Here is a 20,484-nt window from a genome sequence, read left to right on the forward strand (position 1 = left end):
TATTAACTGGCAGACTAATAGAGTGGATTTCCGTTCTGCTTATTGTGCACAAAATTGTTTCCTCACTGCTGCACCTACTGTTTCCCTATGTCAGCAGGGTACCAACCAAGAACTTTGCTCACTCCTTCCTCCGCATTACCATGAGTATCTTGATGTTTTCAGTAAGCAAAAGGCAGACATGTTGCCGCCTTATCGACCATATGACTGTCCCCTAGAACTACTACCGGGAGCCAAGATTCCCTATGGACGGATCTACCCGTTATCCGAGCCAGAGCTGGAGACATTAAAGAACTATATAGAGGAGAATCTTGCAAAAGGGTTTATTCGTCCCTCTACTTCTCCCGCTGGCGCGGGTATATTTTTCGTAGAGAAGAAGGACCACACCCTACGTCCCTGTATCGATTATCGAGATTTAAATCAGATAACCATTAAAAATCGATACCCGCTTCCTCTGATTCCAGAACTTTTTCAGAGGCTTCGCAGTGCAACAATCTTTACCAAATTGGACCTCAGAGGGGCCTACAACCTAGTCCGAATCCGTGAGGGAGATGAATGGAAGACGGCTTTTCGAACCCGGTTCGGACACTTTGAATACTTAGTAATGCCTTTCGGCCTTTGCAATGCCCCGGCTACCTTCCAGTATCTGGTTAATGATATTTTCAGGGATTTTCTGGACCAATTTTTGATCGTTTACCTGGATGACATCCTTGTCTTCTCGTCCTCTCTTGAATCCCATCAGACGCACGTTAAGCAGGTTTTTGAGAGGCTACGTCAGCATGGTCTATTCGCAAAGGCGGAGAAATGTGAATTCAAGAAGCAGACTATCCAGTTTTTAGGGTTTATGCTTTCTACTGAGGGCATCTCTATGGATCCACAAAAGCTATCTGCCATTCTGGACTGGCCAGTCCCTTCGGACAAGAAGGGAAAAATTTTTGTCCCTCCGGAACTCCGGCCGCAAATACCCCGGTCTTGTCATGATTGCCCTCTGGCCAGACATTTTGGAGTCCTCAAGACTTCCGAATTGATTCAACGGCATTTTTGGTGGCCTGGCCTTGCGGTGGACTGCCAGAACTATGTGAACTCTTGCGTTACTTGTATACGCAGTAAAGGGAGTAAGTCCAAAGCATGGGGGTTATTGAGATCGCTTCCCGTCCCGGACAGATCCTGGTCCATGATATCGATGGATTTCATTGTAGAGCTTCCCCCTTCGGAAAACTTCACTGGAATTTTTGTGGTGGTCGATCGCTTCTCGAAGATGGCTCACTTCTCTCCAATAAGGGGAGCCCTCTCCGCTACAGACACTGCCCGTGTCTTCATCAGGGATATTGTTCGATTGCATGGACTGCCCACCACCATTACCTCTGATCGGGGAGTGCAATTCACTTCAAGATTCTGGAAATCTCTCTGTGAGACCTTGAATATACAACTATGTTTCTCCTCTGCGTACCATCCACAGACCAACGGTCAGACTGAAAGGACGAATCAGACCTTGGAACAGTATCTTCGCTGTTTCTCCTCCTTTTCTCAGGATGATTGGGTGTCTCTACTCCCCCTAGCTGAGTTTGCCTACAATAATTCGATCCATTCGGCCACTAAGCAGTCGCCATTTTTTGCCAATTATGGTTACAACCCTGCTTTTTTGCCGGCGGCACTACCTGCTTCCTCTCTACCTGCTGTTCAGGACAAACTTACCTTTTTTCTCGCTAACAATCGAATATTACAGGAATCCATTACAAAGGCACAAGAGGACAACAAGAGGGTGTATGATAAGAGACGAAGGGGTGACTTGGAACTACAACCTGATGACCTGGTTTGGCTGTCTACGGCGAATCTGAAGCTGGCCTGTCCTTCCAGGAAGCTGGGTCCTCGCTATATCGGTCCCTTCTCGGTGGAGAAGCGAATCAATCCGGTGGCGTATAAATTACGGTTGCCTTCTTCCTATAGAATACACCCTGTTTTTCATGTATCATTACTAAAACCTGATGTTGCTAGTCCATTTCCTAATCGTGGGTCTACTCCTCCTCCTCCTGTGTTGATTGACGGTGAAAAAAAATTCGAGGTCGAAGCCATTATGGGTTGCAGAAGACGTGCAGGCGGCCTCCAATATCTGGTCAAATGGAAGGGTTACGGCCCAGAAGAGAATTCTTGGGAACCAAAGACTAACCTTCATGCCAAGTGCTTGACGATTCTCCTGCTCCCTGCCTGTTCCTGCATTGCCCGCATGTTACCAAACCCGGCCTGTGACCCGACCACGAGTTTGCCTACTGCTATACAACCTCTCTGCCTGCACGTTGCTGACCCGGTCTGCCTGACTTCGTTTACTCTCTGTCTGCCTCCCTGCTGTGCGTTTATATTATCCCTCACAGCAAGAGACCGTACGAGTTACCTCCTGGTAACGAAGTCCTCATCCAGGCACTCGTGCCCCGCTGTGCCCCAGAGTACCTGTCTTCTCTATCAGGCCTTCTGGGACCAGAGTTGCAAGAGAGGGGCCGCCCTCGTCATCTCAAGCTCCATCAGGTACGTGACACATACCATGGATATGCCACTGCATATGATAGTGTGACTACACAATCTACCCAAACTTTACCAACAAACAGTTTGCATGTCTACCTAGATTACCATTTTCATTAATATATAACCAGGTAGGCCCATTGCACTTACCTGTAATTGGTCACAATTCTGGAATCTTACTGTGTGTGGGCAATAAGAACATACTGTATAATTCATATATGTGAGCTAACATATCAGCACAACATGGCAACACACATTTAGAAAGCAAAACAAAAATGGCAGCCATTCAGATCACTTTATACCTAGCCAAAAGGGAAGGTGTACATGGACAGGGATGTATACAAATCATACAAAAATGCCAATACAAAACACCTTATTAACCAGTTGTGAACATTGGGCATGCTACACACACTGGAAAAAAAGCTTAATCAAAGTGCAAACGGCATGTGCACATGTCCTGTCCTTCTTCCCCACTCATCTTTCCCCTAAAATGTTGTAAATACAGCAGCTATTATAGCTGTTGCTGTAAACAAGATGGTCCTTCTGGTACATTGTTTATAAACACTGTTTAGATGTGAGATAAGGTGCCCATACACCTTACGACCATCGCAAGACAAAAGTCTTGCGATGGTCGTAAGCTTATTGAAAGCTCGTACAATCTGCCCATCTTGGACAGGCAGATCGTACTTGCGATCATCGAAAGCCTGCCCCACTCAGGGGCGGGCTTCCGATGACCGCAGTGAGGGGCGGGCTTCCGATCACTGCAAACGGGCAGTGTGCGGGTGTGCACACCGGCCTGTTCCGCAGTTGTTGAACAAGCAGGCCACTAACCTGCTGAGAATCATACGATTTTCGGAGGGATTTCCCGCGATTCTCGTACGATAATCGTACAGTGTATGGGCACATTAAAGGTATGTGTATGGGCACCTGAAATCCCGCGATCGTACGATAATCGTGCAGTGTATGGAAGGCGTGCGACCGTTTCTACTGTACGACAACTGCCAAACGGGCCGGTGACTGCAAACGCGCACACTGCCCGTTTGCAGTCATCAAAAGCCCGCCCCTCATTGCAGTCATCGCAATCGATGATCACAAGTACGATCTGCCTGTCCAAGAAGATCGTACGTTTTTTTAAGTACTTTTCAACCGTCATGACCGCATGCCCGACTTGCGGGAGCAGCTACACGGTCTGCATCTCTGTCGGATGCAGACCGCAGAGCTACTCCTGTCAGCTTCGGCCGGAGCTCCGTCAGTTCTGAGCTCCGGCCGAATGATGGGTCATTAGTAAGGTCTGCACTAGACCTTACTAATCACCACTAGATAACCAGATAACCAGGGAACGATGATGTGCCTCCTCCTTGCAAAGATGCAAGCAGGTGAGGGGGCTTGGAAGGAAAGGAGGGAGGGGGGAAAGTTTATTATGGGGGCTTGGGAGGGAGGGGGAAGTTTATTGATTACAAAAACAATCATTATCCCTGGATAAACAATCGTATATCCAGGGAGAGTGATTGATTCCTAACTGCATGTAATCCTTTCACATATGATTACATGCGGCGCGCAGGCGTTTACATGCAGGAGCTGTCACCCGATCATTAATTTGAATCGGTGACAGTTGCCACTTGTAACATGTGCAGACATTAAAACGGGTACCATAGATAGTAGCAGCCCCCACGGGACTAAAAAATGTGTCCAGTGGCCCCCCGACTTAATTGGGTTTGAGACCGCTGGTTTACAGTGCTAGAGCTGAAGTGTTTAAGCTATTTTAACTTTGACCGGGGTATTTACTAAACGGTGAAGAGTTTGGAGGGGGCAGGAGAAGTGAACAATCGAGGACAACATAGCTGAACTCTAAAGTGAGCTGAATTGGATAATTTTTCCAGTTCAGCTATGTTGTCCTAGATTGGTCACTTCTCCTGCTTTCTTCAATCTCTTCACCCTCAAACTACATAGTTGTTGGTAGATGTTGTTGATCTGATATCAAGTCTGAAATTGTATGTGGATGACTCAACTCACCATTCACCAAGAGAGAAGAGATAAAGCTGAGAGGTTTAAAAAGAGTTCTACATTTTTTAAAATGGCAGTTTTCTGTTGCTAATTTTGAATATAATGAAGATGTAGGCTGGAACAAGAGATTGTAGTGTCCTTCTTACATTTTTATATAGTGGAAAAAAAAAGCAAAAAAACAATACAATGCAAAAATGTCACTGGTTCAATAGCAGCACATATATCACATATGACAAGAACATATTGATTCTTACCTCTAGCACTATCCTGCTTATTATCTATGTGGGGCTGCAGACCAAACTGATGTGAACTAGCTGAATAATATTGAGAAATTATCTGTAATACAATCTAAAGGTCTTTTCAGAAGCATATATATAACATATTATGCTCAGCTTTATACGAAATGTTGTGGCTGAGATAAATGAAACTCCGACACTTCACCATCCAAGACAAGTATGTCTAGTGTCATTTATCAATCCTTGAATTTAGTGTATGGATTGGCTAGTGCTTGTCTGTTATCTATCAACATTTCCATAAATAGTCAATAAACAAGCATCTCCTCTCTTGAACAATACAGAGCAGCATGACAAAATTGTAATTTTCTGTAGATTAATCCTGAATTCTGATTTGATTGGAAAGACAATCAAAATCAGAACTACTATATCAGCATTTCTCTGTAGAGACAGGACATACATCCAGCTTGGTTAAGGATTTTACCAGATGACCCTATACTGTGTTTAGGATAGCAGACTGTTCACTTCCACCAGTTACTATCTTGTGCAACTCTGGGTAGTGTGCAATGCCAGCTTCAAATGTAGAGCATTCAAGGACCCAGTACACTCCAAACATATGCTTAAGGAGCTCCTGTCTACTTTTATTTAAGAACAAAAGTTAATTTACAGAAGTATTTTCCCACACAGGGGAGTTCTCAGCATCATACAACACAGCACAATCCTTCAGCCTCCTGGCTATGCAGTCTGCTAAAACCCACAGCCATTTTCAGCCCAGACTGGAACTTAATCTCTCAGATGACAGCCTGGACAGTGCAACTGTCTTTAAGACCATATATATATATATATAAACCAAAAGAAGCACTGAACAGACATTATTAGAGTTCAAAAAGTATTTCTTTTGTTTCTCTTACAACAACAGGACAATAGTGGCAGCCAACACATTTCAGGGGCCATCCCCCTCTTCATGGCTTAATCAGTTATCAAAATACCAAATTGAACGCAGAATATAGATCCTGGGTTGTTTAATCTACACCTGAACATTTGGTTCAAAGACACAAGCACCCATACTTTGACTAGGTTTAGTTTAAATTGCCCAGAAGCTACATTCTGAGTCCAATTTGACTTTCTTATAAGTGTCTAAGCCCTTATTTAGGGGATTTCTTTGGCACCTAAAACACGTTGGATGCCACTATTTTCCTGTTGTCAGAGGAACTGAATAAATACTTTTTAGACTCTAAAAATGTCTCTTTCAGACTACTTTATATACCCATAGACTTCTCTGCTCAGTGTCCTCAGTCTCCAGTCTCCTGGGAGATCCCTGTTTTGCAGAGAGCTGCCAAGCACAAGTCATGTGGCTTAATTCTAGTTATCATCATTTTGGGGATCCATATCCAGCGCCTTACTCTCACTTTCCCCTAAAGATGTCTTTAATGCCAAACAGGCCAGACACGTTCCTAGTGTCTAAACATACTCACCCTGCTCCCTTGCAGCGTTGGCTGTCTCCTGGAGAGGAAAGAGCATTGACTAGCCAGACTGTCTGATTTTAAAGGGCAGCACCCATCTGACAATCAGTCTTACACCTAGTCAGGGATGCCGCACATGCTGAACCATGTTTAATCCACAGTGACAGAGCATTAATTTATCACAGAAGGTATACTTGACACCTGCAATAAATGTTATAACTGGAAGTTCACATACTTCAGCAAGAAGTTACAGTGGAACTCCAGGCAGTTTTTGGATAGGGATAGGGGTTTTACTGCATTCCTCACCTCCTTACCCAATATTGGGGTCTATTCACTCCAGGCTTGCATGGCTGATTTCAGCTGTACATCGGCTTGCTTCGCGTGGCTTCGGGTCGGCCGAACATGCTCTGCATGTTCAGCCGACCCGAAATGCAGAAGGAGTTCGACTTAGACGATTCAACAATTGGATCGGTTAAACCGAACCTCCGGCAGGCCATCTGTCATTACACACTGAGAACACAGAGAGGCCACTGTGATATCATAGCGGCCCGGCCGGGTTCTGAGTGTGTAATGACAGCGTCCCTGGTTACCAGGTATCTGGTGACGGCTGGCTCCGCCCAGCTGCCAGAAGCAGGCTCTGCCCAGCTCCGCCCAGCTGTCAGAATCAGGCTGTCGGCCAGCCAATGGCCGGCCGCTCGGCCAGCTTCGTCTTTCACCTCGGCTCAGTGGAGCCAAAGCATATGCCTTCGGCTCGACTGAGCCGCTCGGCCAACTTTGGGAGCTGTACGGGCTATAGTGAATAGCACGTACAGCAGCCCTTCAGTTCGACTGAACCGAAGGGGTCCTGGGGCCGAAACTACCAGAAGGATCGGCCGAAGCTCTGGCTAGATCCTTCAGCAGCTTAGTGAATAGACCCCATTGTCTAAATTCACGATTCATCCACACAGAAGGAAAATAGAAATTACTGAGGAAAAACATGAGAATGGGGAGTATGAGAAAAGGAGTTTCCTCCCAGTTTCCCATTTACATAAAATATATATATATATATATATAAACACACACACACAATGTGCTCTTTTTGCAATCCAATTATGTTTGTATAAAACACTCCTTGGCAAGTATACATCTCAGCAATGCCAACAGAAGCAAATATTGGGCAAGTTCAGGTCTATTGAAAGTCCTAGCACTAATGAGCAGTCCATATGTAGAAGCTCTTAATTACTGTGCACACATACTGTACTGCCAGTACAGAGCACTTAATTAACAGATTTTTATTCCATTACATTCTTACATTGCATGTAAATGGTTAAGTTTTGACCTTGATTATTAACTTAGGTACTACCAAGTTGCTGGGTGAAATAAGATGTATTACTAAACTACCGTAACAGAAAACCAGAATGAATTAGTCTTGATCTGACAAGGGACCACAAAGAGGACAGACCCATATTATATCAGTGAAAAACTTGCAGGCTGTGAAAAGAAATGCTTACAAGAAGTCACATATCAAACACATCTGCCTCCTCTGAGCCTGTAATGCAGTGTGGGCTCTTGCAAATGACAGTATGCCTTCGAAAGCAGTAGGCTGTGACCTTGAAAAGGTTCACTGGTTCATATTCTGCAGTTCTCTTCTGGTGAATTACTACCAGTATTTATTTGAATGAAAAATGTCATCTCCTGAGCAGAACTTGCCTCCAAGAAAAGATACTAAGAGAATGAAAAAAAGTAAAAAAAAAAAAAAATATGCACTAATGGCAAAACTGCTTAATCTATTTCCTATAGGTGTTACATCTAATTTTCAGAATCTTTAGTTAAAATGTTAAGACAATACCATTGCATAAGATGAAGTTTGAGATCAGACTTACATTGACAGTTTTTGTGTTATTGATTGATAACATGATAGAAAAGAGCAGAGATAAATAATAATATTAATTTAGCATTTGCCTGTCTCCTCTGGGGTAAGGTACATGAAACGCCTATCTGCTTTGCTAATCACTGTGTATCATAATATAATGTATTATATTTTCATAAAATACTGTTTTTCTATCATATACACTGCTGATCGACCTGTAGCCTCTTTGCATCTCCTTTCAACATGTATGCACTTCCGCCATTTGCTGTACACCATATCTCAAGTGGGGTTTCCTTATGATGATAAGAATTGACTATTCCTGTGCAATGAGTTTTAGCAAGGCCGTTTGTATTCTTTACCAGAAGAATGTGTGACTGGGTGACAAAGCAGGGGATGAAGTGTTGTCACCCTATAATAGAATGTGCCTGCACAAGGTAATTTTTTTAATGAAAGCTGCAGATTTAGAAATTAGATTGTGTAAGGACACTTGACTGTAGACCGGAGAGGTGCAAGTAAAATGCAGTTTTATTAAGGGCAAACACCAAACATCTCGTTCCTTCCACAGATTAGACCTCCCCTGTTGCACAAGACAGTTTCTAGCAGCAACATAAAGGACAGTCTTTTAGTTTCGCTCTGTAGCTCTCCACAGCTCCAAGAAACTCACACTGCTCACCGCTCATGAGCCCTCACTCTGCTCTCTCAGCAGGGTGTCCCACAGGTCCTAGGGTTACCGACCTTACCGACCTCTCCCAGCCTTCCCTGGCTGTTCCACTTGTCCAGCACTCACCTGAGTCTGCTGTGCTCTGTGCCTCCTGCACCCACACAACTCCAACTCAACTCTCTCCCCACTCTGAGCACTGGGCTGGGTTATAAGGCTGCTCTCAGCAACTTGATCAGCCCAAGCTGGCCATTGGTAACACCTGGCCCCAAGACTGATCCCACCCAGAACTCTAAGAGATCTCCAGAGCTCCAGATCCCAGCTACGTTGAGGAAAACCTGGAAGGACCTGAAAAGCCAGGCTCTTCCTTATAACATTGTTTACATTCTGGACCCTCTCAGCCCCTTTGCCACGCACTGCCACAATTGAAAATTACTTTTAGCTAAACATGTTTAAAGCTTGTATAGGATTTTAGTGACTGGGTTTACATATTCTGTAAAGTTCAAGCAGCAACATCTCACATTTTAGGCCAGGGGGTTTAGGCAGAACACAGGCACAGGCAGAACACAGGCACAGGCAGAACACAGAACACAAGAATGAGAAATAACTGTGGTGTCAGAATCAAAAGTGACACAGAGAAAAGGCTGACTGCACAGAAAGAAAAAAAATTTTTTTTACAGGCTTGCGGTGGCTATATGAACTGCTTCAAAGGACCTTGGTTATTTATCCCCATAGTTGAGTGTGCTTTGTCTTACACTCCTAAACCTTTCATACTCTATTAAATATGCACACATCTGGGTTCAGAGCCAAAATATCACTTCAGAAGCGAGGTTTGATCTTTTGGATTTTTTTTGCTATGACCTAATTACATTTTTAGCATGCAATGATATCAACATTCAGCAAGGAGAAGACCCAGTGTAACAGAAAGAGTGCTCATTTTATGTTTTTATATTAGGACTCCAGCGATGATTGGCTGCTCCTTTGTGGTGGACAAAGCTTACTTTGGAGAAATTGGACTGTTGGATCCTGGCATGGAGGTGTACGGAGGAGAAAATATTGAACTTGGCATGAGAGTAAGTGTTCAGACACGCTCAGCAATAATACAGTGTAATGTGTGAGATCACATCTATTAAATGCATGCATTGTTCTCAGTAATATATGGTCAGAATGACTGAACACAATGGAAGAACTCCAACTAAGATATATAACTCACTAGCGGCAGTTTGACACTACATACAATTTATAGCAGGGTAGAGTCTGTCGATTTACTAAATGGTAGATTGGTCTGCCTTGTAGGCTGAAAGACTGATGGACTGTGGGTCCCTTACTAAGTTCTACAATGTATGGAATATGAATACTTCAGATGCCACATAAGTATTGTCACTAATGCACAAGGTTGTAGCTCTCCCTCTAATGGGTGTTGTATCTGAATAGAGCCGAGATCAAAAGACATTTGATAGCTTAACCAGTTGACATCCGCGGTGTTAAACCCCCTTCCCATCACAAATAGCATGCTGTTTATATGCATTAAAATCCATTTTTATTGGTCATAAAGGGACACTGTGACCTTGCCTATGCAGGGCAAAGTGGCAATGTCTCTGAAAGGGGCATACTTCCTGCCCCCCATATACACATCTTCTAAGTGATCCTTTGCTGCTCTTTCCTCTGCAGCTGTTCCAATACCGTCACAGTACCCGGCACTTCAAGGTATTGAGGAGCATGTGGCCTTCCCCTGTGGCAGTACTTGGTTTTTAGTAGCCAATCTTTAGGTCTGATTGACCTCACCGCTTCCTGATTGACATGCAGGCATCAGAGGAGAAAGGAGCAGTGAGGGATTGCTGGAAAGGTGAGCATATAGGGGTTGGGGAGGACTCTATCCAGAGACATTTTCACTTTGCCTTGTTTGGGAAAGGTGACAGTGTCTCTATAAAACCCAACTATAGTAATATAATTTTTCTATCAGTTTTGAACTGTAGATATGCTTTCTGCTGAGCTCCAGACAAGATACTTACCACTAGGTACTGGTAAAGATCGGATTTAGAAGAGCAGTGTATTTTTGTATTTGGTATTTGCTTTCTGTCTGCGGGGAAGACCGGACTTAAAATAACTATTTATACATATTTTTTCGCTCTTTTCGTTTGCGTATTTGTCATTTTTTTATTTATTTATTATTGGATTATTATATTCTGCATTTTTTGAGGAAACATTCGTATTCAATTTTAATATCTTGCACCGGAATATTTTTTATTCTTTTTGTCTAATTCACTCACTAACGAGATAATTTATAGGGTTTGATTTTTAAATTCTGTCACTGTGTGGCATTCTCACCTTTAATTATTCACTAATAAGATATTTAATGGTTTGAAGCTTTTCGATTGATTTCATTGTTGAAAAATATTTTTCGTATTACACTGTATCCACTTAGGAGCCTTTGCTCAGATTATGTATTAACACAAACCAGTTTTTATACATTTTGTATCGTTTAAAATATTAGGTAATTTATGGATTTTCTCACCGGGTCATAACCCTTTTATTTATATTTTTTTAATTTTTCTTATTAAGGTATTTATATATATATAATTTTTTACCACTTTTATGGAAGTATTTATATTTTACCTATAGCGCTGTGTTAGCACTTTCACTGGTACCTTCAAAAAACTGCACTTGCCAATACTATCCATATTCCAGGGGCTGTAACTTTATTTCCTCTTGCACTGTAGACTGTACTTTCCATGATACATAAGAGTATATATTAATCCACTTTCATTTGAATGACTCAGAACAGGGGTCTTGGTTTAAATTAAATACTACTTGGATTTCATGTTTGTAACCTTAAAGTGTTAAAGTGTTTTGGATTTTTTTTCTTCACTTCATTTATTTCTCTGTGTTGAGATGAAGCCAAATGTATAAAGGTTGGATTATTTTTTCAGTTGGTGTGATTACCACACTATTAACACCATTAAGAGCAAAAGGGATCATTTGATTTGGAAACTTGTATACAGCTACATCCAGATATGATTCTGCTTCGGCTCCTGCATTTCTATGGCATTCACTATTCCCATGGAGATTTCAGGTAATTGTGATATAATTACATTAATGTGCTAACAAAAGCTATGACATGCTGGGAAGAAGATGACAGCTAAGTGACAGAACTGAGAGGAAAGGACTGGGTAATGCAACTAGCACACCGCACTAAACCAATCTTGTAAAATGAATGAATCAGATTTTATGGTAACATTTTATTAGAAACTGCATGCTAGTCAAATTTCATTTACTGTATTGCAGTAGTAACAAATGTCATTCTATCTTAATGGTATACTCCAGTCACAATTTAAGATGAAGGCAGTGGAACCGACACATGCCTTGCACTGTGCCATTTATATTTGTGCGCACAAACGTGTGTATAGTGCCCCTAAAAAACAGAGGTCACTCAGCAATCTCTGTTCATTAGGCGCATATTGCACACACCTGAAACGCTGTCCCTGGGAGCAATACAGCAAGCTATAGCAGCTCACTGTATCACTTCTTCACCTCTCTCCCTTGTGATCAGGAAGTGACCACCGAGGTGAGAGAAAAGTGCAGGCAGCAGAGCACTACGGAGCTGCCCACTGCCTGCTCTCTCTGGTGAGGGAGCAGACTGGGAACCTGTTCGCTGCTGCCTCTCCATTGCTTGGATTGGCAGAAGGAGGAGGGGAGACGGCTTCTTCCAACTCACTCTCCCTCTGTTAAGCATCTGCCTGTTCCATGAAAATCTCTTCAGGGCTGGTGACACCATTTACTGTAAATCTAAGTCTTAAAACATATTTTAAAGTGTATGCAAACATTAACAATAAACTCCTGTTATTTGGTCTCTTTCAGCCTGTGAAATATACCATTTAAAGGGTTTTGTTATATCTGTTAATTCAAGGATGTTAATCCTGTTAGCATTGTTCCCACTTCTCTCTGTGGACTACAAAACACCTACCCAGGAAAGAGGATGGTGCTCTTTAGTTATCTTTAGTGCTATTTAGTTCTAACACACTTAGGGTGACACTGCACCTCCAGAGATACATTACAGTGAGTGAATGTTGCACCCTAGGACAGGAAATGTGTTACTGGCATTATCATTAAAGGAGAACTATGGGGTCCAAGCTTATCTCCAATTTTGTATTCCTTAGGCTAAAGGAGTAAATATTGTAATTTACTCCTATTAGCCAAAATGCACCCTAAGCATGATATAGTTTGTTTAAGAAGGTGGGCAGGGCTAAGCGCCGCAGTGAGTAGAGATCCCGACAATACTGTCTGGATCCTCCCCACTGATCTCATCAGTTTGACTGACAGCACTTCTGAAGAGCTGCTACGCGTCCACGAATATATGGGCATGCGCAGCAGCTCTGTCCCCGCAGGTCTCTCTCTACCTCCTCGTCCCCGTCCTCTGTGCCTGTCATTCAGGCACGCGCAGCTGCGGAGCCCTTTCTCTCCTATCTGCCTCCCCGTCTCCTCCATGTGCTGTGCAGTGTCAACAACAGCTTCTCTCTGCTCATCAGCACTCCGGCCACCCACATAGCGGTGCACGCTTTGAGACAGCGCAGCCACAGCAGATTTACGTTTAGAAAAAAAAGCTGAGGGAGGGCTGCATTAACTGTTAACGCCCCCTAACAGGAAAGGAGCTGGAAGCATGGTTGCAGATGGCCGTTTTCTATGATTTAAAATGAGTTTTTCTCAGATGTGCTTGGTCTTTGGAAATAATGAATACTGCTAATAGACTAAAGGTAAAGCGTGTGTTTATTTGCCCTTAGGTCATAGTTCTCCTTTAAGTAAAAATAAAGGAAAACTAAAGAAGTCACTGCATCTAAGTAATGGTAAACCAAAATATATTATATTTTTGTCCTTGGGTTTAGATACACTGTAAGCACAATGTCCTTTAGCAATAGGAAAGTCATTTGCTTATATCTTGCAAGCTCATACATAACCATTGTACTATATCATTCCAGGTGAAACATAATACTTGCATAATGTATTCAGTTATTTTTCATCACCTAAGCAGTTTTATTTCTTTGCAGCCAAATGTTTCTATACTCACGAGATACCAAGGTCTTGGGTTAAAAAGGCATACAATAAAAATGTAAAATATTCCGTGGACTGAAAAAAATATATTACATTTAATATCTAATGAAAACATTAAACTACACAAAATGAAATCAGATAGAGTAACCTGATTAATATAGTAAAACTAAGAACATTTCTGTCAGTGCAAGCAACAGAATTAGAAAAATTTATTTACCAGGGGCCTCTCGGAAGCGTGGGACCCCCAGGAAGCGCCCTTTACCATTAACCTCCCTGGCGGTATGATTATGTCAGGAATTTTGTGCCAAAAGCGGTACAATTTTTTGCATGGAAATTTGGTGTTATGTATTGTAGGCCTGCAATTCTTAGTAATTACTTACTTAAACCTGACCAAGCAAGACTTTAGTAGACATCCCAGAAGTGATAAAGTTTGAAACACAAAATCATGAATTATAATCTAATAAATAATATAATTTTATTCAATAATGTAATCAAAAATAATGAAATTTGTCAAACAAAGAAAATTCAATAAACATCCTGAGTGTGATAAATTTTGAAACATGGGACTGCACAAAGTCCGACGTCACAATCAGGACAATGGAACCTGGTTTCTTTTCGGACTTTCTTTCCATTGTCATCTCTCTTTGAGCAGCAAACTACGCACATCCTGGTAGGTGCTGCCTTTTTTGCGGTTGGCGGAATGTAGTCCATAAAGTGACGACCAGTCAGGCGTTCTGGATTGACAACGTCAACAGCACGACGTCCAGGTCTGTTCACAGCTACTGATGGCGTCTGGTAGTTGAGAAAAATCCGCTCAGCCACCTTCCAGATAAAGTCAGAATGAACAAGAGGCTTGTCAATCTTTGCTCTGTGCAGGATATATGCATTCCAAAGGCATTGTTCCAGAAGATGCCTGAAGATCTTCTTATAATATTTTTGTTGTTGTTTGCGCATAGCCGGATAAAATGTCATTGCCTGATCGGCTCTGTCAAGACCTCCCATGGTGTTATTATAGTCTATCACGACTTGCGGCTTCAGCACATCTTTCCCACCTTTTGTGTGGACCATGGCAGTGGAGGTATTGTGCACAGAACTCATAAGACACACGTTCTTCCGGTCTCGCCATCGCATTGCCATCATCTTACCCTTCTGCCAGGCAACCATTTCTCCGTTTTTTTGTTTTTTCTTGGCAAACATAGATGGCATGTCACGTCGGTTAGGCCTAACGGTACCATATGCATGAGTCTTGTTTTGTAGCAAAACCTCATACAGTTCCGGAGACGTGTAGAAATTGTCCGTGGTCACACAATATCCCTGGTTCAGCAATGGCTCCAGCAGTGTAAGGACAGATGATGTGGCCATCCCATAGCCGCTGTACCTGGGGTTGAACTTCGTGCCTTTACCGGTGTAAATGACCGAATTCCAGATGTACCCAGTGGATGACTTGCAGAGCATATAGGATTTGATGCCAAACCGCACTCTTTTGGATGCAATGTACTGTATCCAGTTTAGGCGTCCCTTGTAGGCCATCAAACTTTCATCCACGCTGACGTCCCTTTCTGGCACGTAGGTCCGCTGGAAATTGGTCACAAATCACAATGATTTTTTTTAGTTTGGGCGCAGGATGCGTGGCCTCATCAATGTCAGATGAGAAATCTCCCCACGACTCACTATCTCTCACTTCTGCGAGCACCTCTGTGTCGCTGTCACTCAACTGGTCCAAAAACGCTTTTGTAGTAACGTGGTGCTTTTTTGATGCCATGTTATAAAAATTTTATGAGCACAAATGACAGCACAAATGGCAGTAAAATGGCAGGCAAGGGGCACTGTATAGTTATCAAGTGTCAGATCTGAGGTGATACAGTGTAGTCCTCTCAGATTACACTGTATCAGCTCTTTTATGTGTGTTTCACTTTTGAATTTGCCGCCCAGTTCCGCTCCCATGCGCCGCTGATGCTCGCAGGGAACGGAACCAGGAAGTCAGATGCCGGCAGGCGATCATGGCGGAGGACATAGATCATTCTCGCCGGCGATCATAGCGGATGACATCGCTGGATCGCCAGGAGAAGGTAAGAAAACTCCGCTGACAGCTCTGCAATGTTACCCCGAGCGTGACTCGGGGTTACCGCTCCTGGCAGAGAAAATTAACCCCGAGTCACGCTCGGGATTACCGCCAGGGAGGTTAAATGGCGTATGCAATTTTGAAACAATTTAAAATTTCCTTTTCTTCACAGACTTAGCACAGCTTTCTAACTACATACTTGCGTTCTCCTGTTGCTCCTGCTACAATCTGAAATGTTTTTTGCTTCTACTACCTATTTTTCAATGTCAACTAAAAAGTGTAGTTAAAGCTAGGCAATAATTAATCTGCTACATTAACAAAATGTGTTTTAATGGTAAGAAAATAAATTGTAGAGCTTTGGGAAAATAATCACTTTGAGCTTAAAGAATGTGTCCCTTATAGATTGGTGCTTCTGGCCTGCACACAGGAAATAGCTTTTCTTAATCCCAAAAGCAGCATGATAAATAAAATAGAATTGGCAGGAAAAAGAGCAGCCAGACATTGGCACTATATTATGAGAATGGATAGAAAAGAGATTAAAAGAGCAATGCAAGTCCATTAAGAAATGTACCCAGCAAGATTGTGTTTTTTGAGCTTTGTGAAATGAATTGCTTGTCAAACCGGTATCACTTGGGGTTGGGCCTGTGAGACTAAACATGGTCACAAGATACGCACCCAAAAGTATTTGGCTGTCTTGAAGTGGGTAAACAGAGATTTAATGTCATGTTACATTTCTGTAACATTTTATGCCGTGTTTTTATTCCACATCTGTTCATGAAATGCGATACCATTAGGATGAGTATGCATATTTATTTGCCCATTGAAAACTACAGGCACCAAGATCTTTATATCTGACCTACCAATAACCACCAACGTAAGGGGCCACTTTATTACTGACCACCAATATAAGGGGGTACTTTACCACTGACCTCCATCATACTGGGTTACAAAAACAGTGACCACTAACATAAAGGGACACTACACTGGCCATAAATGTAAGGGGACACTTTACCACTGACCACCAATGTAAGTGGGCACATCTACCTCTGACATCAGCATTAGGGAGGCACTTCATCACTGAGCATCAATGTAAAGGGGCATATTTCCTCAACATTAAGAGGGCACTTCATCACTGAGCACCAATGTAAGGGGGGCATTTCTCTACTGAGCACAAGCATAAGGGGGCAGATCACTACTGACCACTAACGTAAGGGGCACTAACCAACAGTGTATGGAGCACTTGGGCAAAGGCCACTAATGTAATGAGGCACTACCCTGACCAACAATGTAAATAGGCACTTCACTACTGACCCTTAATGTTAGGGGGTACTTTATTGACCACCAAAATAAGGGAGCACTTTTCCACTCATTGTTAATGGAAGAGGGTGCTGTGCACAGTGCATATCCCAGATATATTGCTGACCATTGCACTCTGTAAGATGTACTCTACATTACATATTTCTGCAATGTTCACTGTTGCTGGTACTTAGTAGTTCTTAATTATTTTAATGATGTTCTCCTTTAAGATAGACTCAGACTAACTGTTAGCTCTGTGTCCATATTATGTGTACAAAATAGCATATGCTGTACATTATTACTAAATGTGATCATCCATGCTTAAAGCTAGAGTATGATTTACAAAGGGATTGCAGTTTCAAAATAATGGAAAACAGTTTTCCCACAAGCAATATCCAGACATAAGCATCTCTTTTCGCAGTGACCTACCTATCTAGCTACTATGATGTATTAGTGTCTTTAATTTGCTAGGTGCAATATGCGTGCATGCTAGGATATCTGAAAATTAGCCTTATAAGGCTCATACAATAGTATATCTGAAAGCAGAATTGAACTAATAACCACCACGCAGGAAGGGTAGGGGTCTTTTTTACTATAAAAGTACACTACCACAGACAGTCATTGCAGTCAGAATAGGTTTGGACATTTTATCTCACCAGAATGTGTCTAGATCTTGCTTGGCAGGATCTCTTATTCTGATAGAGTGCAGTAGTGTTCCTTAAGCCTATTTCTATTCTAAATGGCCATACAAATGATGTGATTATACGTTTTATTCACCGATTCATTATTGTCAATGGTTTCATGGTAGGTGCCTTCTTTTTAAGTATTATGAAGTCAGTTAATCAAATGTCTAATGTGCAAAAGGCCTTTTCTTTAAATTATTAAGAAGCACTAAAATTAAATTTCCAGATGTGAACAAAGAAGGTACTATATCACCCAGCGTTAATTCAACATTACCTCCTTAATATATTATAGACAGGCAAGGCTTCTCCAGCATGAGCAAGTGAAGGTCAATAAAAGCAGTGACAGCAGTCACTTGAGTCTTGAATTATTGGGTATCCTCAAAGGAGGGTTCTGCCAATCAGCAGAGCCTATATAGCACAATTATATAGGACTGCCAATCGCTCTGATCTTTTGCCCAGCACAGTAATAACACATCAACTTAATTAGATAAACATAAACACGTTGGATTTTGTGCATATATTTCATTTACAGTATATATTAGAATGAAATACTGGCTTTGCTTGTATGTTAGCCTGGTGTTTGGGTGCCTGCTCACTGCTAAGCTGTTTGATGTGTGAAGTCATGCTATTCTTGGCTACTCATGCATTTTCATTTGGCTGCCTCAGCCTCAGAAATGACATAATTTTCCCCAATCTGCACAAGAAAGGACTTTTTTTGTTGAAAGTAGTATCTAAATAGACCCAGAGAGAACTCTTCATTTCATTTAGAAATACATATATAGAGAATTATTATAATAATAATGTCAATATATTGTAGTCTGTTAACCTCTCTATCATACATACCTTGTAGAAAATGTATTCCATTATTTTGCATTGCTCTGCAAGAAATACTAGCAAGATTATATAAGCAACCATGTAATTTAGCTTTATAGTGGCCATACATGGAAGGACCTAACTGTATGCACACAATATACCAGAACTTCAGACAACTTTTGCTTCATCCTGTATGCATATTCAGTTATTCAGTATTTAGTGTATTTTAGGCAATCTACCTAAATCGGTCTATGAGACAGTAATAGGGATACTCATGCTGACTACATTTATCTCTATGTAATTATCCTACCTATTTCTCTGTGCAGGCATTACAGGAACTTAGCCCCAAATCTCCCTCTACCACCTAAGATCATATACGAGTTTTGCTTTTTTACTTGTACTTTGTTCCTGTAGTGATAAACAGCTTGTGACATCATCATTGGACTTGTAAATTTCTTGCTTGGGCAGCTGCTGGGAGGTCAGTTCCTACTGACAAAGGCACACCTCCAGAACTACATCTTTCAAGAGCCCTTCACCTACATGTGCACTTGTGTCTACAAGCTCTTGGGAATCATGGCAGCAATGCTGTTTTACTGGAAAGTTTATCAATATGTGGGGGGTTAGAAAGAGTTTTGTAGTCGAGCAGGCCAGGTTGAGAACAATTTAATTGCAGCAAAGGAACTATGTTATTAGACCAATTTGTCCAAACAAAAACTCGAGAACACACTGGATTTCTGGCAGATCAACAATTTGATCTGTACTTGCAGCATTTTTAATGAAAATAAACATGGGGAAAATGCATCTATTGCAGAGTTGTACTGTATATATGCTTTTCTTTTATTTTGCCCTGACATAAACTTTAATAAATCTCCTGATGTACACAAAATATATATATTCCTGTATGCATGAGAAGACTGTCATATGATTGTGCTGAAAATGCATGTATCACGTTGCACTCATACTCTGTATGACCTTTCTACTCCTAATACTTCTTCACAAATTTATTGGTAGTAGCAATCATCTTAAGAGAAACCTGGAAACCTACAGGAATACTAGAATTTTTGGAAAAGGGAATAATTTAAATAACTTAAACCCATTGTATGAAATGAAAAGACCAGCCTTGCCTATTAGTGAAGAAATTAGGCTCTGAAGATTTCTTGAAAGTCCAATTTTAATTATGAAGATTCCAACATAACTGACTAAGATGAGAACAAACCCTTCCTTTCTGATTAATTAAAGTGGACCTTTCAATAACGTTACAAGTCTGCATGAATGATTTCCTGATATTTTACAGCAACAGTATAATTTATTTCTTTTTTATGTTGTTTTCATTACTAAAATAAATTCCCTAAGCTCCAGGGGAATGACTTTGCCTAGGCTAAGATGATGCCATCAGTCTGCAGGCAGGAAGAACCATTTCCATTAGTCTCCTCTCCCCCATTGACAGGACTTTACATTGTAACTTTGCAGCATGTTGTTTCAGATTCATACATTTATCTGTTCTGAAGAAACTCGTGTTTGCATTACTATGACCTTGGTATATTACAAGGGTACAGATTCACTGTAGCTAGCTGAGCAATCTCAGTGTGGTAGAAAGAAAAGCTGCAGTGTCTGCATCCGTTTTGGTAAAGAAGAGTCTCGGAAAACATCTCACCAAAAACAAAACATCTGTTGCACTAGAAGGGCAGATGTCCAAGAATATGGCATAAGCAGAAAATTAGAAAAAAAAATATTAACAGGGTTATTCACAGAAGGGTGAAGAGTTTGGAGAAGGCAGGAGAAGTGAACAATCTAGGACAGGGGCGCCCACTATTTTTCGTCTGGAGATCTACTTTTCAAATGACGAGTCCATTGAGATCTACCAAC

The 20,484-nt window shown here is 41.7% G+C and overlaps 1 protein-coding gene across 1 annotated transcript in view; it reads left to right on the plus strand.

Moving 5' to 3' along the window:
• Positions 1-20,484, plus strand: part of GALNT9 (polypeptide N-acetylgalactosaminyltransferase 9) — a 143,654-nt gene that overhangs the window by 29,223 nt on the left and 93,947 nt on the right. Inside the window, exon 5 of the mRNA XM_018558347.1 lies at positions 9,674-9,791. Within this exon, the coding sequence (XP_018413849.1) occupies positions 9,674-9,791 (118 nt within the window). The remainder of the gene's footprint in view (positions 1-9,673; positions 9,792-20,484) is intronic.

The sequence above is a fragment of the Nanorana parkeri genome, unplaced genomic scaffold (assembly GCF_000935625.1).
Source record: "Nanorana parkeri isolate BGI_ZX_2015 unplaced genomic scaffold, ASM93562v1 scaffold334, whole genome shotgun sequence".
NCBI lineage: Eukaryota > Metazoa > Chordata > Amphibia > Anura > Dicroglossidae > Nanorana > Nanorana parkeri.